This window comes from Gambusia affinis, linkage group LG16 (genome assembly GCF_019740435.1).
Source record: "Gambusia affinis linkage group LG16, SWU_Gaff_1.0, whole genome shotgun sequence".
Classification (NCBI taxonomy): domain Eukaryota; kingdom Metazoa; phylum Chordata; class Actinopteri; order Cyprinodontiformes; family Poeciliidae; genus Gambusia; species Gambusia affinis.
In genome coordinates this window covers 4,801,322-4,824,966 of record NC_057883.1, presented here as the reverse complement: position 1 = coordinate 4,824,966, position 23,645 = coordinate 4,801,322, and the positions used below count along the sequence as shown (strand labels likewise).

The window sequence follows — 23,645 nt, the reverse complement described above, 5'->3', positions numbered from 1 at the left end:
GTTAGCTTTGTCCATTAATGTCCACCTGTTGGGAAGAGCCACACACTGCAGCCATTTTTTTTCTGTTGGTTAAACATCGTTACCGCACTGGATGATTCCAGGACACATTAGAAGTTGGCGAACGGTAAAACTCCTGCTATGCACATCAGCCTTTCTGGTGATTCTCCTTTATTATTTCTGCTCTATGCTGAGCTGTCAGTTGCCAAAATATGATTTATGATGGATGAAAGTGAGCTGAGACCTCGAAGAAAACTTCTGCTAGGAAAGATTTAGGAAAAGCTTCTATTTAGATTAACTTTTTTTCTCTGCCCACTGAAGAGGGCCCATTTAATTCAGATTTTAAAACTAAAGTAGAAGAATGTGTGATTACAACTAGTTGATGAAAGTAACAAGGGATTAAATATCTGTGTTTAATAATTATTATGACACCAGAGTTGGGAGGGAAATGCGACTGAAGCCATTTTGACCTGAATTTGGCTTTGAGGTAAAGGTTTAAAAACGACACAAATTGGATTTCACTTCTGATCTCCAAGTTTTCTCCCGTTCAGGATTCTCTTATACGCATCGTACCTCAGTTAGCCGCTGTCGTAACCTGCAGTTCTCCGTCAGGTCAGTCAGTCGTTCGGTTCGTACAAACGCAAACATCTCGTAGCCACATTCATGGTGTCTCGACTGAGCGGAGTGTGAAGGGATTCTGTGTTTCCTCCGCTGCTTTTACTTCAGGTACACTCTCGAGCTCTTTGAAGTGTCTTATCTACTTTCACTCCGTATATTTACGCAGAAAGACAGAAAAAAACAACTGGATTTATCATGTTTTGTGTGTTATTTTTGATTGTTTGTTTTGGATTTTAACTTGTATGTAGCCACGAGTTTCATGAATGTTCACACTATTACCTTTTTTTTTTAATGCGTGCACCATTAAGTAATGAAGGATGGGTAGATGAAAATAAAACATGGTGACATGCTTAAAGTTGCTTCCAGCGTTACTATTGCCTACACAGCTGGTACTCCAGGAATGAACAAAAGGTGAGTTATTTTACCACTATTGACTGCCAGGTATTTAACTTTTTTCTTTTTTTTTCTTGTTAGGTCAAATCTGAAAAGTGTGGTGGTCATTTGTATTCTTGCTACACTTCCATAAAGGCCAGATTTATGGAGTGCCTTAATGGTTGCCTTGCCAACAGATTAACCTACCAATACATGACCTTCCACTTAATTCAAAAGGAGAGCACTAAACAGGAAGCTGGTGAAACCAACAGGGTATCTAAGAAAAGAGAGAGAGAAGTATCTTTTTTCTTCTTTTTTTTTTATATTTTTTACAATGCCTTTTATATTAGTCTGTTACATAAACTCCAAATGTGTTAAGGATGGGTTTGCTTTGTTTTAGCACAGTGAGGTTTTTTATGGTTTTTTTTTTTTTTACTGGTCCACCCTGTTAAATTCTACATTTTCAAGGTATTAACAACTTTCTTGAAAAAGTATTTACCCCTTTACACATGGAGTAGGGTAACTTTCTAGATTTATCTGTAAAAAGCACATTGTTGTTATGAAGCGAGTCTGTAGAAAAGACTAGTTTTTTTGCAGGATTTTTGCTCATTTTCAACAGCTCAAAAATGAAAGCATCACAAAAAGCTGAATAATGATATTTCAAGCTGTTGTATTTTTTGTCATTTATATGATTATTGCTTACGCTCAGTAAAAACCCCAAAATTAATTCTCAGTATATTAAAATTTTATTAAATTTCCATAAATTTAATAAAATTTAATAAAATTTATGCCACGTTGCATCAGTGCAACGTGGCATGGAGGCCATCAACTTGTGGTTCCTCTGAGGTTAACGGAAGCCCAGGTTGCTATGACAACAGCCTTCAGCCAGTCTACCGAACTCTACTCTATGGGGTTAAAGGTCGAGAATCGTCTGGTCAATCTAGTACACTAGTGGCGGTGTACTGTATTGAAAAGCTGTTGCATGTTGTTATGACTGTGAACACCAGGGGGCGCGACCGTTTCGTGGACGTAGCTGCAGAGTATTTTTTGTTTTCTTTTAAGAGTTAGAAACTGAAGGTTGCCGAAGTGGATCTGCATTGTCTCAACAAACTTTTTTTAATTTAATTTAATTTAATTTATTTTTTTGTAGTAGGATTGAACACTCTGCATTTTATTAACATTCAACTGACACTTTATTTCTCTATCCTTCATTATAACCTTTGACATTTTGCGACATGAATTAACACATTTATTTGGGAGTTTGAGGCCCCCAATGCAGAAAGACAATGCGACATTTATCAGACCAGCTGACAGAGATTCACATTCTACTTAGTATACAAGAAGAAAAGAACAACAGGACAAACCACCTGATTTTTCCCCCTTAATTATCCAGTATGTTTGATGTTTTATAAATAGCTCCATGCTCAGGTTTTGACACCCCTAAAGCTTTTTTCACATTTAGCTAGGTTACCCCCACAAACTAAAACTGTTGTAACACAAATCCTGAGAAATTACGCTTTTACCCACGTTTTACTCTTCCGTAACTAACTCGCAGTCACCAACAATAATAACTTTGCGTTGGTTCATCACATAAATTTCCCAATAAAATGCATGGCAGTTGTGACTGTAGCGCAATGTGAAAAAGCTTAAGTGATTTTGCAAGGCACTATAAAAGTATGTGTATTCTTTTTCTCGGCACAGCTGATCCTGCAGTAGAAGACAACATTTCATTAAAATCAGTTAAATTTCACTTATTTATTTATTTTTTTAACCAATAATCCATTTAATTTCAGAGTCCTCCTCGGCCCTTCGTCCTCTCCGATTCCTCTCGGGTCCTCATGAGGAGCGCGCCCGCCTCGTCTGGCTCTCTCTGCGGCGGTTGATGGCCTTGGTGCTGGCACGGAGCTTCCTCATCCGGAGAGCGCGGAGCCGCAGCTGGAGGTCCCTCGGGATCTTCTCTCCTTTGGCCCGGAGCTCCTTCAGCCTCTGTACGGGCGTTTTGGTGAGGACGAAGTCGCAGATCGTCGGATGAGGCTCCAAGCCGACGTGGCAGCGACGCATGGACGGAAAGTATCCCTCGGCCCAAACGACCACCTTGTACTCGCCGGGGTTCAGCAGGCGCCAGTAGTCCCCGTCGGCGGCTGTACGAGGTTAGACAAAAAAATTCAGAATATAATTTTGCTTAATGGAAACGCAGCAATTTAGGAACCCCCCCCACATTTTTCGATTAAAAAAAAGTTTTTCCGCTAGGATTAGATGGCTCTTCATCCTTATCAAGATTAGTGTACTGCGATGGAAACACTTTATAAGCGTCACACGAAATCACGTGATCAACAACCGGAAGTTACCGCTGACAGACAAGACGAAGGAGACACCGATGATGGCACGCCATGTTTTGTAACAACTTGATCAAACTTATTCACGTTTGATTTTTAATCGCGTTTCTTACGTAATGGAAACGCATCAATTGTGAAATTGTGTTTTGTTCTCATTAGCGGGATATTGACAAAGTTTAGCGCACACTTGTAACGGATACGCAGCTACTGGCAGACATCTCCAACACTCAGTCCCGTCACTGCCTGTGAATGCAACTTGCATAAAAAAGCTCTCTTTGGGTAGAAATACAACATTTTCAGAAAATGAATTTATCGTGGGGGAGAGGGAGACACTCCATGTTGGCACTTTGTGAAGCCCACATCTTAAAATCCAACAAATAATTTTCCTGAGCTTGACTCAAACTGAACGAGAAATGGAGAGAACAACCAAACAAAAAACATTTTCTGTCACATTTTCATTTGCCCTCATCGAAGGGAAGCTAAACCGGCAGGTTGAATGAAAACTGGAGGACTGACCTGATCTGATGTCGTGGTCGTGGTCTTCCACCTTGACCACAGCATTTTCTATTCCTTGTTTGGTGCTCTTGTCTCTGATGACGCCTTTAAGTCCCCTGTGAACCTGAGTGAGGAGGAAACCTGGAGTTGCGGCTGATGTGCTCACACACACACACGCGCACACTTTTATCTCACACTCTTTATGACCATCAACAACCTGCTTATGTCTGGCTAAACATTGTAACAGTTGAACAATATGCAACCTAATAAGAATGTTCTTATTTTTATTTCACTTTTTCTTTTCATCTGCTTATTTTCTTATGGTTTTTTGCGCAGCACTTTGGTGCAGTTTTGAACCTGTTTTTAAAGTGTTACATGGATGAATTTGACATTGACATTAAGGAACCATGATTTTATTTCTATTTTTAAAACCGTCATGAAGACATGGGTGTCCTTAAGGATCAATCCACTAACATGTAATCATTATGAGGGTGACGGATAAGGGGCTAAGTTTTATAATAAAGAAACTTTGTAAAAAATAAATAAATAAATAATAATAATAATAATGTTGTTGACATTTATGGAGATAATAAAAAAAACACACACATCTGAAAGAGCTGTGGAGACTGACCTGCTCCATGTAAACTAGAAGAGACTCCTTGTTGTTCTCCCACTCCACCGGAAGCTCACTGGCATGAGGGAACTTATCGCAGGACAGCTCCACGGTCACCTCCATGCAGTTGGTGTGCAGGTAGCTGAAGTCATTCATGCCTGCAGGAGAAGGATTCCTCTTGGAATAATAAGGAAATGTACTAACAACCAACTAATGCAGAAAGTCCTAAAATATGTTGATTAAAAAAAAATAAATAAAAAGTCTCTCATAACTTTTGGATTTAGGAAATAATTTTGATAATCATTACCTGACCACAAGAAAAAGAAAAATGTATTGGGGCCATTGTGTGTGTGTATATATATATATATATATATATATATATATATATATATATCGACTTTTCAAACTCGGAAATTTGCAAGTTTATTGGCGGTAAGTTACTCTTTTTTTATTTATTTATTTTAAGATCTGCAGTGGCATTACATTATTATAATTTATTCTGCATCACGCAAAACAACATCTGTTTTACTCCTGAATGAATGGCGAGAAAAGACTGGACGTTTTACCAATTAAAAACTTCTTCAGTGAACAGTGTTTCTGTTCCTCCCTTTGCCTGTTACTCTAAACCGGCGGTTTTCAAAGTGTGAGGCGCGCCTCCCCGGGGGGGCGCCAGAGCACTTTAGGGGAGGCGCGGTGCGAGGGAAAAAAATAAACCGGAAAAGCTATCTGCTTGCTGTCTACTGATGTGAGAGAAACGTCTTTTACGCATACCCATCAACTCTGTGGATTTAGGAAAAAGTTGGTACTGTGGTGCGTGTGGAGTGGGAATCAGTGGAAATGTTTCCCACCTTAGAGGATGTTTTGGCCAGTGATCAACGTTACTGACGCCGACCACTTTTTCAGTAATGAGTAATCTAACCGTTGCTATTTCTAAATCCAGTAGTCAGACTACAGTTACTTATCAAAATCATTTTTGTATCTTCTTTTGTTATTTAATCGTATTTCCTCTACGTGTCTTGTCGAGTGACCACGTCTCTATGCGACAGAAATGTAAACAATGGAGGAGATCGCGTTTTGTTGGTGGAAAAACTGGAACTATTTTGAGTTTCTGTCGACAAGTCCGATTATTTTCTTATAAGCGGCTTTGGGCTTCATTTTTTAAAGTCAACAGATTTAATGAGGTTGCGCCTTTTTGGGCTCGTTTTTGAACGTGAAGTTTTATAATAAAGAAACTCATTTGGGCTTGGAAATAAGCAGAGACTCACAATAAATTCCAGAATTTGTCCGTCATTAAGGTAGTTTTACTCTCTCCCTGTTCATCATTTCCTGGATGATCCGTCCGCTGTGTCTTTGTAAATGTCAACAATTTATTACCTCTCAATGACATCGAGAGCTGCGCTCCAGAAAACTGCAAACATCGAGACCAATATAAACAGCGCAATAAACGTGAAAACAGCCACGAATAAACGTGTCCGTAGTTGGCAATAGTTATAATGGCAAGTTAGACCGTTATAATTATTAATATTACGGTAAGTGTCGCAGCCATCGGAGCTGTGGAGCTGCAGGAGGAGCTCTGTGCTGCGACATCAAACTCAAGGGCGTAACGCAGAATCTGGAGGCTGGGGGGAGGGGCGCTTTAAAATCCTTCTTAGAGTTTTCCAGACAACAGGGGACCACACAAATTACTCATGTTTTTTATTTTTTGTACAATCTCCTTTTCAGTTCAACCTTATCAGTGGAGACACATTGTTGATGTTACCATTATAAAATAACTTACAATTATGTATTGGCAAAGATCAATGTGATGTTCACAGGAGGCAGAGCGTTGTTGTTAGCAGCTGCTGAAAGTAACTAAAAGTTACTTTCCTGCAGTTAGTTACTACTTGATTGGAAAGTAATTTTAGTTTATTTCAAGTCAAGTAGTCAGTAATATAACTAAGTTACTTTTTCAAGGAGCAATCAGTAGTCCGATTAAAGTTACTTTTTCAAAGTAACTATGACATCACTGGTTTTGGCCAGAGCAGGGCTGAAGGTGGAGTTTTTAGAACTCCACCCCCCTCCTCCCCCCGGGGGGGGGGAGGGGGGGGGAGGCGCAGCAGGCCTTAAGCTCCTTGGAGGGGGGCTCACCCTTTCATACTTTGAAAACCCCTGCTCTAAACTAAAACCAGACAATCCTCTTAACTTCCCTACTCAGCACTTTTGTTTGTTTGTTTGTTTTTATATCCCCAGTGACTCACTGCCTGGGACCGTGTGCCAGGCTCCGCCGTTGATGATGTTGTTGTGCATCTGGAAGTCTTCGTAGTGGCAGATGCGGCGGTCCGGGTTGGCCAGCACCAGGTGCGTGGAGGCGTACACGGTGGCCAGCCAGCGGAAGAAGGCGTCGTCCGCCGTGGGGGTGTTCTCCTGGGGGGCCCAGTCGCGGGTGCAGTCGAAGGGATACGTGACGACCAGCTCCCCGCCGTGGAGGTTTGCGCTGAGCACGAAGGGAATATCCTGCATCCAGCTGATGACGGCGCGGGTCTCTGGCGCAACCTGAGCAGCGGGGGAAGAAGGTATTAGCATTCTCAAGCTAAGTGGGGCGGGGAAGAAAGAAACCGAGTCACTACGAAGCCCGTTTGATGGTGACACGCGGGATGTTAAATCGGAGCCTCGAGCGGTCGAGTTGACGTGGAGAAGAGTTGTTAATTAACGCTCCTGTTATGTTGCGGGTCAAATTGACCCGCAATTGAACCTAGGTTACGTAGGCCTTTGCAGCAGGCCTACGTAATCCTACAATAACATGATATCGCTTTGGCATGTTCAATTTGACCCGGCAGTCAAGTTGAAGGGTATAAAAGATAAACATTTTTTTTTAAAAAGTCCAGTTCTATGTTTCCTTGTAGCTATGAACCATATTTCACCCTATGAAATATGCACGATCCCATTTTCTCACTGTTCTCTTTACTTCACTGGGAAACTGCGAGAAAGCAGAGTGTTCATACAACTTTTGACGGGAACCTTTTCTGTTCCCGTGGACAAACTCCACCCACACTCAGCAGAAGTGGAGGGAAACATAAATACTCTCTGCATGACTCATTTATCTTGATTTTAATTGACGGGTCAATTTGAACAGTATATGTGTCTCAATTTCAATTATAAAGATCACCCATTGGAAAAAAAAAAAAGCGTAATATAATTTTTTTTTTAACCAAATATCAATTTCAAGGAAATTATAGATTTTTTTGTGTCTAGATTTTTTTTCAGTGGACATAAAATATGTAAATAAAATTTTTTTTATGTCCAAATGAGTAAATTGCCATCATTGATCCTTAATTTCTGAGAAATAAAAAAACAAAAATTGATTGAAAATGGTTAGTATTGGAGTTAATAATCAGATCCAAATATGTTTTGGAGGAATCTTTTGGTTTCTGACACTATTGCATGATTAATCAAAAAAATCTGCCAATGAATCTAGAAATTTTGAATCAATAGTCAGGAGTCACTTAGAACGAACGGCAACATTATCAAGATAGGTATTTGCACTAGAAACTGGACAAGAATACTTGGCAAGATTTGTATTTTTGTGTCCAGACTTGATGGGAAGATGGATTCGGATTCAGATTCATTTTATTCGTATCCCAATTTGGGCAATTGATATTACAGCAAGTATAAAAAGCTAAAAGACAAAGTATCAAAGATAAAAAATAAATAAATAAGCATAAAATAAAGATCAACACATAAAGGGAAGAATACAGCAGTGTATTTCCTTATTGGCCAACAGTTACTACACTAGATCAGGTGCAAGTCCCCCAACCTTGTCCTGCATTAAAAAGAGACATTGCTGTAGGAACAAAGGAGAATTTGTACCTGTTACTTTTTATACAAGGAAGTCTGAGCCTGATGCCAGAAGGCAGAAACTGGAAATCAGCATGTAAAGGATGAGAAGTATCAACAATAATGACTTAGGGGTAGCGTTGTTCAACCCCTAAGATCTTATTGCTAGTATGTTTTGCTCTGCTAAGGGCATTTTTTAGGTCTAATACTAAGATTCCCAAACCAACAGAGGAGGGAAAATGTCAACACAGATTCAATATATGATCTATAAAACAGGATCATCAATGATTTATCAACTTGAAACTTTGTGAGCCTCCTTAGACAAAATATTTTTTGCTGGCCCATTTTTTTTGTACGTTTTCTGAATAGCAGGTAAATTTTAACTTATTATCCAAAATAGTCCCAAGATACTTATAGTTTTCTACTGTCTCCACTGTCAGATCTTTGATTACTGTTTGATTTGTGTTATGGGGTTTCTGTCTAAAATCAATGCACATGTCCTTTGTTTTCTGTACATTTAATAAGAGAAGAGCTTTATCGCACCAGTCAACAAATTCATCGACCACAGGGCCGTGAGCATGTTTATCATCATGTAGATGATGAACTATCACCGAGTCATCTGCAAATTTGAATATTAACCTCTTATCATGCCGGCTGCGACAGTCGTCTGTGTACAAAATGTAAAGAAGAGGGGAACGGACGCAGCCTGGAGGTAGACAGGGACGTCTCTCTGGACATGCGTCCATTCAGTCTGACTTTCTGCGTTCTGGATGTTAAAAATCAAGAATCCAGCCCAGCACATTAAAATCCAGATGAAAGTTATTAAGAAGTTTATCAGTCAAAATATGGGGGCTGGATTGTGTTGAAAGCCGACGAGAAGTCTACAAATAACAACTTGACATGGTTTTTGTTACTTTGAAGATGTTAAAAACACAGTTTAGTGAAGTGGCAGTGGCGTCCTCAACTCCCCCACCAGCCCTGTAGGCAAACTGTAAAGAATCCAATAAATGTTCAGTCTTGGTAAGAACATATCTCTTAATCAATTTCATGACAGGGGAAGTCAATGCAACAGGTCTAAAATCATTCAGGACGTTTGGGCGGCTCGTCTGAGCTACAGGAATCACCACGGACTGCTTCCAGCTCCTTGGCAACCTCTGTTGGTTAAGTGACATCTGGAAGATGAAATAAAAAATAGGAGCCAACTGTTTTGCACAAGAGGAGAGCAGTCGACCACTGATATTATCTGGTCCTGGGCTTTTTCTAACCTTACAGCGTTTAAAAGGAGGGAAGGAGAATCAACCTGACCTTAAATGGAAACCGTTAATTCTTTCTGCTCGAAATGACAACACATCAGGAGTCATTTTCAGGTTTTCCGGTTTCTTTTACTTGGAAAAGATTGAGCAGTTAATTTCCGTAAACGGGGAAACTGACTGAGCAGGATTATTCTCAGGAAAACGTCTGGCTCTTGGCTTTGGAAATGTTTTCCAATCCAAGTATCGCGTGCCGCTAAATCCAGTTTTTGAGGATATACTTCTTCATCTGTTGCCTGTGCTTCTCTCTAATAACGTTTTTATGCAAAAGTTCAGAGCTCTGAAGATTTCCAGCCTGGGAAACTCATTTAAAGAATCCAATATTTGGTGTTCAGAGTTATAAAAATTCAGAAAATTTGACATTTAGACTTAACAATTTTGCCTCTTGTGGGGGAAAAAAAAAACAACCCAGTTGCTCCTCCTTACCATGGCGTCTTCCTGCGTGTAGTACTCTGGGATGGGGATGTAGTGGTTGGACACTTTAGATGGATCAGCTGCAGTCTCCTGGGCATCCCACATGATGTTGTTGAGGTCTGGAAAGTTATGATTCATGTCGATTCCTTCGTAACTGTACCGTCCTTCGGCCCAGCCGGCCAGTTCTGAGCCCTGCAGCCAATCAGATCAGCCCGTTAGACATGGCGTCAGGAATGCCAACGAACACATTCAAATACAATGATGTGCAACTGTAAGATGTCCCTGGGTCATAATTCTGTGACATTACAGACCTAAAATCCATTTTAAGGCAGTTTTCTTCTTTTATTTGTCTTTTTTTTTATTTTAAGTAACACAAAATTGAAGTATTCTCATGGTGAAACAGAGCAAAAACATCTGCCAGACATGCTTCAGAACAGCACTGTGGAAATTCTGTGAATAATTAAGTATGGGATGTGTTTAAATGTTTCCATTCAATGATTAATTTACAACTTTACTTTGTCATTGTCGGGTGTTTTATGTAGATCAGTATTATGTATTTTCCATTACAGTGGCTGTAAAATACATTGTGCTATAATCAAGTGCTGTACTTACTTGACTATCAAGAAAGTACGGTGCCTTCATTTGTTACAAAAATGCTGTATATATCATATATGACCTAAAAGGAGTTTGACTTTGTAATTTAGCACATTGAAGTTGGGCTTCTGTCTCTTTAAGAAACTCTTGCTCTTTCTGAAACTTTGCTTTCAGAAAGAAGTCAGAGAGGTCATCACAGCTTGGCTCCTCTATTAACCCTTTAACATTTCTACCAGCGTTTCACCTCGTATAATGAGATGCTCAGTTTCCACCAGGTGGTTTGCTAATTGCTGCTGGCTAGTCTGAAGGAGCAGAGTGGGGACATCCTGGAAGGCGGCGCCAGGTCCACCCAGGCATTTTGCACAGTTGAATGGTTTCCAGGAGTGATAAAAAAAAAAAAATCTTCAAACATGCATGAAAGAATCAAAGCAACACTCCAGGTATGTTTTTGATGACAGAATAACATCATAATATGACGTAAAGCTCAAAAACGTTGATTCTTGCAAAACACTGCCCCTTTAAGGAAAACTATTCTTATCGTTTTCTTCAAAGAAAACGATAAGGATAATTTTGAGGACTTTCTGTATGAACGCCGTCCAGCAGCACCAACCTTCTTGTAAGCTACTTCATGTCCGTCGGGGTTCATGGAGGGCAGCAGGTGGATCCGCGTCTCTGTGACCAGCCGGACGACGCGCTGGTTGCCCTTTTTGTACTCTTTGCATAAATACTGCATGAGGTTTAGGACCAGCTCTCGACCCAGTGCCTCGTTTCCATGCATCCCCGCCACGTAGCGAAACTCTGGCTCACCTGCCAAGAGGGCAATTTAGAGGGTCTCTTTGATCACCAAGAAATAAATGAGGGGGTAATTATAACGGGGTCGACAGAGGGGTAATGGAGTTTATTTAAACTCTGGCTCTTATTTTTCTTCATAGTCCAGGGAAATAAAAGGAGCAAATTCCTCACTCAGATTACATTTGTAGAGTTTTGAGAAACACTTTTGAACTGGACCACTGTCGAGCTCTGACTGCCTAGATTACCAGCGAACGTTCCTGAATGGAGAAAAACCCCCAAACTATTCAAGATCCCTCAAAGATTTCACATCTGTTGTCTTTTATGCAGAGATTTTATTTAATGGAGCGATGTAAGGTGGTGTGATATTGTGAAGTGGAAAGAAAATAATATTCTATGGGATAAAATCTAAAAATTGTGACATGCAGTTGTTTGCAGGCGCTCTGACGCCCCTAAATAAAATGGAGCGCAGCACGTCGCCACCGGGAGGCATCGTTTCGTCTGCCTTTGGGATCAAATTTTGGAGCTTAAATTGAACTGAATTTGAAGAAACAAACTTGTTTTCAGAAACAGATTAGCCACTGAAAAATTCAAGATGGCAGCCATTTTTCAAGACAGCCAGCGGGTTTCATCAAGAAAGATTTATTTGTGCTCCAAATATGGCAATATTGATCACAGATTGATTTTTTATTTTTGTCTGTCAAATTGTGCATAATTGGACCAATGGAATCATATTTATTGATAATGTTTTGATTTTTCAAGATGGCCACCATAGTTGTCATGAAAAAAGAATTTTTGCAATAAAATTACCAGTTAAAGTAATAATAGCTACATAGTTTGAACCATAGGAATCATATGAATTTGCACTGAAATCAGCAGTGGGGACAGCTTACCAAAACGTTAGCTTCACTAATTTTATAGCAAAAACAAGAAGCTACGCTCACGTTAAACGCATAACAAAAATTAGCGGAAGCTAACGTGAACCAGACATCTGACCGATTTGAGACTCGAAGTAATCAACTTCAGTTTCTGACTTTTATTGCTTTAAGTTGATACATTTTATGGCAATAACTGGTTTTGAAAAATGACCGTCGTCCTGAAATTCAAGCGTCTTATGTGGAAAACATTCAAACTGAGGTTGAGCATGCTATGCTAAATTTGATGTTTGTATCCACACTCGAATGTTTTTTTTGTTTTGTTTTGTTTTTACAGCTGCAGTATCTGCAAAGTTCTCAGAAACTACAAGTCTTCATGCCTTCCTTGTGGTTTGCATCGGAGTCAGACTCGACCACAAAACCACTTTTATTAACAACAGCTGTCGATGCGTAGAAAGAAAAAAAGAAAAAGAACAGAAGGATTTAAGAAATGTACTTTTCTAAGAACAAAGCAGAACATGATGCTCTGCATTTGATTTATTTGTGCTTTTTGGCACACATGGAGTAACCAGAGCAGGCATTAAAGCACAAATCTGAATGTCTGAAGACAATATAACAAGGAAATCAAAAAGTTAGGTTACACAAGCGAGGCCGTCTCTAGAGTCTCGGCCTCACCGGGTCGCTCTGCTGAAGGAACCAGGCTGTATAAACACTGCAGGATGTCCAACTGGGCCGCCGAGCTGCTAAAATCTCAATAACTTGAGGAGACCTTTCTTATAAAATCATGAATGAACCTTGATTAACCAGAGTTTTTGGGAAAGTGTTTTCAGTTTGGAGCTAAATTTCCCAAAATATTTCTCAGATGAATAATTGTGGGAACACATTGAAGATTTTACTATTGAATGTTTAATCAAAGTAGTTTAGAAGACGTTAAGTAAGGTTTCTGTTTCAAGAATCAAGTTTGTTTGGGTTTTCCCCTTACGAAATGAATCGTTTCAAAAACCAAATTTTGTATTTATTCAGGTAATCTTTGACTTATATTGAAATATGTTTGAGGATCAAATTGATAAATTGATAAATTTTTGACCGTTTACAATGAGAGATGCACCAGTCTGATATTAATATATATATTAAAAAAACTTCTAGATCAGGTATCAGGGACAATGTCCTCGATCCACAAGGTCACATATATTCAGTTTAATTTGCTCTGAATGACTTCATGCTTTATTGTTTATTTTTACATTACATTTAGAATCCCTAATTGAACTTTCTGAACCATTTGAAAAAACATTTTCTGTTTTTATTTTTATTTTTTATCAGTTTCAGTTCCTTATTTATTTTAAATTGTCTGTTATTTTCATAATAAACAGATTAAACTGTGTTGTTTTTAAATGTTTGACCAAGCTAGTGAAGCTATTGGTGTATTTCAGTGTGTAGACATATTGAATAATACTGTAATTCAGTATATTTATGTCTGCGTTTAAAAAATAAACATCTAAAGTCAATCTAGCACTGTTTTTCTGTATCTGATCGGTATCGGCCAATACAATCCCTCAGATATCAATATGGATATCGGTATCGGAAGTGAAAAAAGTGGGTCAATACGTTCAAAGACCTGATATCTAAAATCGAGGATTCGTCTCCTCTCTTTAGCAGTTCTTACCGAGTTCATGTTTCCCAGGGTTATCCGATATCTCCATGACGTAGAGTTTGAGGCCCGTGTAGCTCTTGCCGATGGTGTAGATGCGGGTGATGTCTGGACACTCCTCAGTCACGGACTTCATGAGCTGCAGCGTCGGAAAGATATGTTGAAGTAGAAAGCCTTCGGAGGGGTTAAATCTGGAGCCAATCTGCCAACAGTCTGACTAAAACCTTCTGCTTCAGCTTTATGGGAGTTGAGGTTACTCATCGTCTGGCTTTACCTTTCTCATCTCTTTGTAGTCATGGTGTTTGAAGTCCAGATTATCCCTCGAACCTCTTTCCTGCTGGTCAGGGTACGGATCTGTTGGATCTATGGGGAAAGATGAGCGAACAGTGACTTGGTTTTGCTGACCTGGACTCGCCTCAGGTATAGTCAGTGTCCTGTTTTGAAAGTCAAGGATGCATGGCAATGACTCACTAGCGGTGACACACTCTCTGGTTCAGACCCGGTAAATGTATGCGTACCGTGGACACGGCAGCCGAGTATCTCGGCCCTGAGGCAGACGGTCCCGTTGGAGTACCAGGTCTGAGGGTTGATGCGGATGAAACGGGCCACAGTGGGAACAGGAAGGAGCCCAAGAACAGGAGCCTCCGGGTTCTGGTTCCCTTCGAATATCTGTACGATTTAGGGAGCAATCGTACACAATGCCTTTTTATTGGGATTTCATAAAGGGGTAAAGATAGTAAAATAATTTTAGTTTCATACCTCAAAGATCTTACGCTTGTACTTGTAGGAAAAGTTGGGTATCAAGGGGGCTGAATCCAATAGGGACCCACCACATATTAACATAAAATATCTTAAAGTTTGTTCAATACTTTACCATGCCACTATTGGTTTGAAGATTTAGGAAACTAAAACTGTTTCCTAAATATTCAATGGAAGTGACTTTCTTGTCAGGCATGATTATAATGGCCACCTACATTTCTGTCCAAAAACTTTTACTGTAAAAATATATATTAACAATAAAAGAAAGTGGGAGTGATCACAAACAATGCACAAGAATTTTCATTGTATTTGAAAGGTAATAAATAACCTACAGCCTTATTTTAAAGAAAATAACTTAAGTACTTGCTTATTTCCACAATCTGTTCTACTCATATGTAGTTTAGCTTTCTTTTGAACTTTGTTTAGTTTGGCCCTCAGTTTATGTTTATTCTGTAAAATCAATGCAAACAGTAAAGAGAACTACGAATCAGAGCCATGCTTTAATTTTCTAAAAGTCTCGACATGTTTCAAAGACAAGCCGACTAAAAACACGACCTCCTTGGCATCGAGAGTTGTCTTGGAATGGAACAGAAGCAGAGTAGACTTCCCCCCCCCTCTCCCCTCCTTTTTTTTTTACTTTTTCCTGGAAATAAATCTGATTTTTTCCATAGATGGACATGTGGTGTTGAAGGAAACTCAAAAACACTTGAGGTTGCAGATTCAGAACAAACCCTGGATGACTTTGGGCTTCAGCTTAATTTGTGTTTTACGTTTGATTTTGTCATTATGAGAAAATTTTCTCCTTGAGTTTAAGTCTGTCTACTTCTTCACAGCTGGTTTTTGTTTCCTACCTCATTATTTATTCATTAACCCAGGGCAGGCCCAAGGCATAAGCAAACTAAGCAGCCACTAAGGGCCCCCCTCAGTGGAGCTGATCTTTAATTTATTTTTTAGTAATAATTTCTGTCATTATAATATCAAAAACACACAATTCCACTATGAAGTTATTTGTTTTTACAATATTATATATTTGATAATGTATATAAAAATCATTATTTTATAGATTAAAAGCCAAAAGAAAAATCGCTCCTGGAGGCCCCTGGTGGCCGCGGTAGGTACTGCACGCTTCGCCGGTATTATGAGCTGCCGTGCAGAACATCCAAACTAGCGTCTTTGTGTTTGTGTGAAACTGCGTTTAAACTTTAAATGAGTTGATTCTCCTGCTTGGCGCTGTATATTTCTGATGTATTTTTGTTTTATAACGTTTGATAACAATAATTAAAACTTCTCAATGTTGGACATTTTCTAGCAAAATGTTTTTACGTCAGGCTACATGGCTGCTACATCGATGAGCTGCTCTATGCTGTAGTTGGGGATTTATTGTTTGCTGCTGGATCATTTTGTGGCTAAAGCAAACATTATTTTTACATCAACTTCTAAGTTACGTGAAACTTCTGTTAAAGTCATTTGAAGGCTCAGAATCAGTCCAGTACCGGTACCGGTCCACATTCCAGGGGAGAAAAACTCACCTGGTGTAAATTGAATTTTTTAGCTATTGGAGTTAACGCTTAAGAGAAATTAATTTAATCAAAGAAAGTCATGAATATGTGTGCAGGGCTGCACCAACTGCAGTTTTCTGGCCGATCCCTGGTTACCGATCTTTTAAAAAGCCTGACCTGACAATTTTGATTTTGGCTGATATGAATTGTTTTTGTCTGAAATGTTGCAAAATATAGCAAGAAAGTTAGTGATTTGGCAACAGTGGGGTGAATATTGTTAACTGTAAACGTTCAGACCTGACCTGGTTGGTCTGTCAGTCAAACCTCTCACTGCAGAGCAGAAGAGGACAGAGGCTGATTTATAAACCTTTGCTGATGAAGATAAGATGAGCTTCACATGTAAATATCAGCCAATCACGATACCCCAAAATTAAGGAAATCGGCCCCCAGAAATCCTATATTATACATGTGTATAATGTAAACAGCACTGCCAGAGATGCAATAAGTTTATAGCAGGTTTGTGAATGATCTAATCTAATCGGGCTGCTGATTTCAGCCAGTCCACATTGTTTGCAGAACTAGAGGGCCCCAAAACCAGATTTCTCTTAGGGCCCCATGGAGGTCCTGCATTAACCTTTATATCACCAGGAGAAACCCACTGGGATCAGAAATCTCTCTTATGAGAGAATCCTGACCAAGATTGATCTGCTTTTAAAATAATCTTGAGATTATGAAAATTGGTCTGTAAAACTTTAAAAGCTGACAGTGTTTGATTAAAACGCATCATTATGTGACGGAGCAGAACGATACCATCAGCATAAAACTGACATTTTTCACCTAATACATTTAAATTAAGATTAAACAAACGTGGCCCCAGAATATTTGGAAAGCAGTGGAAGTCAGACGCCCATACTTGAAGCTACTGGTGAGATAGTTGTTGAGTTTAAATTTAAAAAATAGTTTGTTGATAACAAAGGGAAAATAAATGCATATTTATAAAAAAAATAATTAAAAAGTTGTTATAAATACTAATGGCTGCAGATGGAAAAGATCTCCTGTATCTGTGCTTGTTTGAATTTGAGTTTGAAGAATCCTCCGATTCAAAGCACTTTACTTTTGGTAAAAATGAACGTATTGGGACAGCTTCAAAAGTCTCCTAAGATCAAACGACAGTTCTTACCGCCTCTTCTGTCCCGTTCATGCAGGTCTGCCACTCCACAGTGTCGTTACTCAGCTGAACCTTGTAGGTCTGGACCCAGTCCCAACTGCAACACCAACCAAACAATACATTTAGTCACTGATGCAACAAAAAAATGAAATCTGATTTCCACAATAAACTGATTGTGACCAAATATATTTATTTTTACTTGTGTGTGTGTGTGTGTGTGTGTCAGTTATAGAGAACTGTGATAGTACCTGACCTCCAGATAGAGTTCCTGCCCTGCAGGATGACTCCAGTAAACAGGGTGAGGTGAAGGGCGTCCACTTCCAGCCACTGGTGCCGGTCCTTGAACGCAGCGCACCAGGCTCCGTCGTACTGATCTCCGTCTTCAATCCCCGACTGCAACAAAAAAAAAAAAAAAAAGGAAGGAAGAGGACGAAAAACATGTCTTTCTTCTTTATTTTCTTTTTGTCAGCTGCAAAATCCATCAGTGGGAAACATTGCATGGGAGTTTTTCGGTGTTGCATAAGTTGGCCGACTTACAGCTTAACTGCTTTCATATGGCAGGCGGAGGAGTGTGCAGTAAACTTAAGCGCTGTGTTAAACCTAATTTCTCGCAGACCTCCTGCGTAGACGAACTGTTCAAAAGCCAACAACTTGCTATGAAAACAAAAGCTCCCTGCTTTGCAAAACCACTCGGACTCTTTCAGAAGTTTGCAAGAGATCGAGACAAAGTGAGCGTGACGGGAACTGACACAAGCTTTCCAGTATTGACTATGATAAAAAATTCTGAAAAGTGTGGCATGCATTTGGCCGTCCGCTGACAAGCCGGACAATAAGAGAAGCAGTCCAAGGTGACTCTGGAGGTGATTGTGTGCTGCAGAGCAGCATGGTGGTGGCAGCATTATGCTGTGGAGGCATGTGGACTGGCCTTGTCAGGTACACTTTCAGTTTTTTGCTGCGGCTGACGCGAAATACATCTTGTATTAACTTGTGCCGAAAAAATTCAACAGATGATTCAACTTTTTTTTTTAAATCAAGTGAGATACAGATAATTAAGTTCACCCAAGTAATTATATTGAGTTTATTAAATTGACATGTTAAACAAAGGTTAATAAAATAAATTAATTCTGTTACATGTAGGTAATCAACTCTTTTTTATTCTCTTTTCTCAGTGTGCGTGCACTGAAAAATAGTTTCTTTGAACCAACTTTAAATTTGTTGCAGCTAATTTTAGTAGGTTTTTTTTCCCCTGATTTGAATAACTCTGAAATCAGAATTATGTGTCACTTGAGAAAAACTAATGCAATTAGCTGTAATACAATTAGAGTGCAGCTTTTTAAAGTTGGTTCAAAGGCCCAATCTTCCCAGTGATGCTATAACTGTTGCTGTTATAAATGCCCATGTTCTTTGTCTGTTTTTGGGTTTTGTTTCCTCTCTTTCTGCAGACTCCATGCTCTCTCCATGCCTCTTTCTCTGTCCTTCTCCTTCTCTCCCTTTAAGTCCTTTCTCCACCTTTTCCCTTCCATTTTCTCCTCTCTCTTTTTTTTGTCTGTGTCCATTACGTTTGATATAAACTCAAAGCAATTTGTAATAAAACTTTATTCATGTCCAGGAGCCCGTCACGGTGAAACCTAGAAGAAAACCTGAGAGGCTGCAGACGGCCTGACTCTGGGACTGAAGCTGCCGGTTCAAATTTTAGTTGTTTTTTTTTTATGTAATAATCTGATCTACTGTACATTGACTTATCAAACACAGCGTGCAATGTTTTACTTGTAAACGCATGTCACGTAGTGAACTTTAATCTGTTCAATAAATTGGAATAAGCACTAAGTTTGTCAGATTAAAAGCATCTTTTGAAAGTTGCATCCTAGAATTGGGTGTTGCATAAACCTTTCAGTAAGCCAATGTTTCTGTATTAATTTTTATTTTTTATTTTATTGGTCTGATGTGATATTCTAATGTTAAATGTCAAGTTTTCATGAACTGTAAATGAAAAATCATAACTAACAGAAGCAAAGGCTTTCAAACATCCATCTGTGTGGAATGGATCTATATTGTGACAAAGTCCCTGATATCAATTTACTGTTTAATAATATTCTAAGGGTTTTGAAGACTGACAACTTTCTTGCGGAATAAGAATGTGATTCATTTCTAGCCTTATTCCAAAGAGTTAAAAAGTTTTTGCCGTTACATGCTGCTGTAACACCAGAAACAAGAACACGGGCAATAATGTTTTCAAGATCTCGAGCCGTGAGTTCTCTATGTTTTCTCAGTGCGCTCTGCCGAAGGCTCACCTGGATGTTCAGCCTCCCTCTGTGGGGACCCAGACCCGTCCTCTCCTGGGACGAGGCTCTCATCTGGCTGTCGTCGACTCTCAGCGACTCCAGGCCGAGCGGCGGGCAGCCTGTGAGCAAAACAACAAGTCATGGAGACGTGAAACACGACGACTCCTAAACGCAGCGGGAAAACTGTGAAGGGTTGAGGGTTGAGAGCTCGCTCTCTGGTTTGTTGACGAATGCAGCCAAACACAAGATGGATGACGCAAAAATGAGGTTTTGAGCGGGTTGTTATGGGAAACATTGCTAATCAGCTCAGTGGAACGTTTGAGGTCCTTGACTCCTCCAAAAAGGTCCGGGGTCGGGTCGGAGGAGGACGCAGATAAAACCAAGTGCCAGAGGGTTCGGATGTAATCTGAGACGAGCCGAAGGCCGAAGTAAAAAATAAAAAATGTGAGAGGAGCTCCGGCTGCAGAGAGGTTTATGGATTCTGAACCATGAAAAATGTTGCGGTTAATCAAAAATGCTTTCTGAGTTTGGGTGTGGGATCTCAGATATACTTTAAGATAAAGGAAGACACTCTTATGGCAAAGGATCAGGACCACTGAGAAAGAGATTTTTAATCTCAGAATTTTGACTTTTTCTACACAAATCCTGGATTTTCTTTCTCTCAGATTCCTATGAAAAAAAAGAGTCTTTTTTGTCCAATCCTCATCTTCTGCCGTATACCTTAAATGTCACTGGAAATTTTAAAGACAGTTCTTATGATCACAGTTTGTCAAATGAAGGAATTTTAGTAACTGTGACAGCTGTCCCTATACTGTCACACAGAGATCTGAATGGTAACCGTTTTCTGTTCATCCTTAACATTAGTTTACGTATCGACTAGTGAATAGTTTAGATTTGTATCTTTAAAATTATTTTCATTAGGCTGACTCTTAACTTAACTAAAACTTTTAAGTAAGTAAACTTGAAAGTTTTAGGTAAACCTTTGAGTTTACCTTAAACTTAAAAGTCTTAGATAAAGTTAACTAAAAGCACATTTAGTTACCTTTACCTGTCAGTTCTTTATATTTTTTGTTAAATGCAACAAATTAATTTCTTCTTCTTTTGAGTTACCAGTTTCCTTTGGAGCTGCTGCTGGAATCACACAGATGTCTTTATATGACTGGCAAACCTCCTCAGCGGGTCGTTCCATTTGTTTTCCAGGGGAAATTTGGTCTTTTTTAGTTTAAATGTTTTAATGTTTCTTCTTTTTGGAAGTTAGTTCAGTTCTAATATTTATTTAATTTAAAGTTTAGTAATGTGTTGACCAGTATTTGTTTAAGTTCTTGTGTGTTAGCAGTGGTCTGATCAGCCACTATTTAAGTTCCCCTCATGTGTTGTTTGTTAGGTCAGTTTTGTAATTGAGATCTTTGTGTTACTACCTGAGTTGTAGTTTGTTATGTTGACCTCAGTTTTGGGACCAATTCATCATATTTGAACTATTCTTTGGACTTTTTGTAATAAATTAAGAATATTGTTTTGGAATCCATTCAACGTCTCTCTGGCTGGTCTGTGTAAAACCCTCACAGCAACATAAATGTACTATTTCAATGAACTGATACCTCCGTTGTCCTTTGAAATACAGTATAATCTTCAATAACTGTTTAGGTGCATTTCAACAAGCTGTCCTAACCGGGAAACACGGCGGTGGGAGCGTCATGCTGCGGGCTCTTTTCTTCAACAACGATAGGAAAGCCAGTAGGAATTGTAAAAGAAAAGATGGATGAGATTGAGGGGGTGGGCAAACCTACAATGTGTTCGAATGGCCCAGTCAAAGTCCAGATCTAAATCCAATTGAAAATGTGGTAAAGCTTAAAAAACAAAGTGTCGTTTAAAGACTCTCCCCACCCAGTTTGACCTCGTCCTACAAAGCACCGACCAACCCCGCGCCTTTTCACACTTCTGTTTTTTTTTTGTATAAAACAACAAAAAAACAGCAACACTAAAACTCACCAGTTATTTTCTTTCCACTTCACAATTAAACACCTCTTTCTGTTGGCCTGTGTCAGTCTAAACAAAATATATTAAATCTTGCGGTTGAAGCGAGGCAGAATGCGAAACATTTTGTTCCAGTTTACTTTTTTTTTCTTTTACAGGGCACTGCATGTAATGTGTGAGAGGTCATGTAAAGTCAGATTCATCTCTCTGCTCCTCCAGTGAAGTTGAGGGTTGAACGAGATTATCAAAAGAACAAAAAAAAAAACCCTCAAACTTATTTATTTAACAATATAAAACACGAAGTGGTAAACTGACGCCTGAAATGTGCCTGAATGCATCAGTTAATTAACTGTGGGTTTAATTGAAATTGAGTAACATTCACACACAGCTTCCCCAAAGGATTTTTTGTTTGTTTGTTTGATTTTCAGCCTTACCCAGTTTTGCTTTTTTATCATCTTTCGTTTTGGGATCCCTTCTCTCCTCTTCTCCCTGCTTGTCGGCCCTGACGTTGCGTTCACTGACCGTAGGACTCGCCGTGGAGCGGAGCTGCTCTGTTCCTGCTGTCGGAGTCGCTCCGTCTCCGCTCCGCTCCGCCGCAGTCGGAGCCTCGGTCCACTTCGCTGACTCGGGGGTCGTAAGGTTCGGTAAAAGAGAAAAACTCTCTGCCGTCCATTCAGCTCCCCGTATAAAACCAACGAGAGAGAGCAAAGAAGCCAAAACGCACAACAACTTTTCCATTTTACTTGAGTTTTTTTTTTCTTTCTTTTCTTTTTCCCCCCCCTTCCTCCTGTAGAGTTGTGATGGAGGAGAGAAAATCCTGGGTAGTTAATACCCTGATGGACCTCCAACCCTCCTCTTTGAGTCCCACCTCCTTCTCTTTGCCTCCTTCTCTCTCTCTCTCCTTTCCTCCCTCCCAGCTAAAATTCCAGCTCAGTTCCCAGGAAAAATGTCAAACTCAGAAATGACTTATGAACGTAGTTTTTGCATTAAATGTGCGCCTTAGTGGCCTATAATGACCCACTTTAGTTAAGTATGCAGTTATTTCAAAAACAAGTTTCACCTAAAATGCTTCAACAAGCAAAAACCAAAATGAAGCGAGTATGTAGGGTTGAGAGTTTGTGTAGCAAAAAGTTTGTAAAGGTCAACAAGGCCTCCAAGGCAAGTCTATAACTGGTTAGACGTAGTAGCTGTAATTAAGTTTGAGGAGTTGTGAATGGCAAAAACAAGTCATTTCAACAATAAATATAAATTAACTTTTGTAAAAAAAATAAAAAAAATTGGTAGCAGACAAAAGAATTTGTCTGAGATCAGAGCCTCGTGGAACTGATGTTGGTTTGTGTGCCGAAAACATTTTACACGTGCTAATACAGACAACATCCTTGTCTGTATATATTTTTTTTGTTTATTTTTTGGAATTATTCCTGGATCTTTGAATTAGAAGAAGCTGTGGATATACAACATGTATTCCATAATACAGACAACATCCTTGTCTGTATATATATTTTTTTGTTTATTTTTTGGAATTATTCCTGGATCTTTGAATTAGAAGAAGCTGTGGATATACAACATGTATTCCATAAAATATTTTGCAAAAATTGTCCCTTTATGTAGCTTTAATCCCTTTGGTTAGCTTTAATTTTGTTTACTTAAGCTAACTGATTAGCCTAATTGCTTTGCCTCTTGTGATGTCATTGTGTCCTTATAAGAGACAAAAAGTTACCATTGGATAGCATGTTATACCTAAATGTACACACAATATTTGGTATTTAATGCAAAAAAACAAAAAAAACACAATAGTTGTTTAGAAAGTAATTCACATTTAAAGGCTAAAAGTGAACATTTTTGCTCAGCAGGTGCATCCTGTGTTTCAGGAAGACAGGAAACAGTTACAGCGTGTCAATTTTCATGTGGCGGTTGACATTTGACATCAGTTTACGTCAGCAGATCTTTTACATATTTTATTAGTAATCACCACTGATTTGTGTTTTTTTTTGTGTGTGTGTGTGTGTGTGTGCGTGTGTCTGTGTGTGTGTGTTGGAGCCACTGTGTCAGAGTCTGAGAAGAAGCTGATCTATATCAATGTTAAAAC

General features: G+C 39.2%; 1 protein-coding gene across 2 annotated transcripts; it reads right to left on the bottom strand.

Moving 5' to 3' along the window:
- Window positions 1-2,727: 2,727 nt before the first annotated feature.
- LOC122846095 (probable carboxypeptidase X1) lies at window positions 2,728-22,369 on the bottom strand. 2 transcript variants are annotated; one of them, XM_044142844.1, is made up of 13 exons: window positions 21,991-22,369; window positions 19,592-19,701; window positions 17,554-17,693; window positions 17,313-17,397; window positions 14,393-14,543; window positions 14,149-14,237; window positions 13,890-14,013; window positions 11,173-11,369; window positions 9,981-10,160; window positions 6,669-6,963; window positions 4,450-4,589; window positions 3,840-3,942; window positions 2,728-3,128 (listed from the first exon to the last, which is right to left on the bottom strand). In XM_044142844.1, exons 1-13 carry the CDS (start codon window positions 22,292-22,294, stop codon window positions 2,824-2,826), a joined length of 2,223 nt encoding a protein of 740 aa, XP_043998779.1. In that variant the 5' UTR covers window positions 22,295-22,369; the 3' UTR covers window positions 2,728-2,823. The 2 variants fall into 2 exon arrangements, with proteins under 2 accessions (XP_043998779.1, XP_043998780.1); XM_044142845.1 differs by lacking the exons at window positions 19,592-19,701; window positions 21,991-22,369 and having other exon boundaries at window positions 17,549-17,679.
- Between the last annotated feature and the right edge of the window lie 1,276 nt (window positions 22,370-23,645).

Bases quoted from the DNA above. Each gene is read 5' to 3' on its own strand.
- LOC122846095 (XM_044142844.1), bottom strand. From the start codon at position 22,294: ATGGAAAAGTTGTTGTGCGTTTTGGCTTCTTTGCTCTCTCTCGTTGGT. The intron at 14,014-14,148 runs GTAAAGCCAGAC...CCGACGCTGCAG, and splicing joins ACTACAAAGAGATGAGAAAG to CTCATGAAGTCCGTGACTGA. The intron at 6,964-9,980 runs GTAAGGAGGAGC...CCCGCTGCTCAG, and splicing joins ACACGCAGGAAGACGCCATG to GTTGCGCCAGAGACCCGCGC.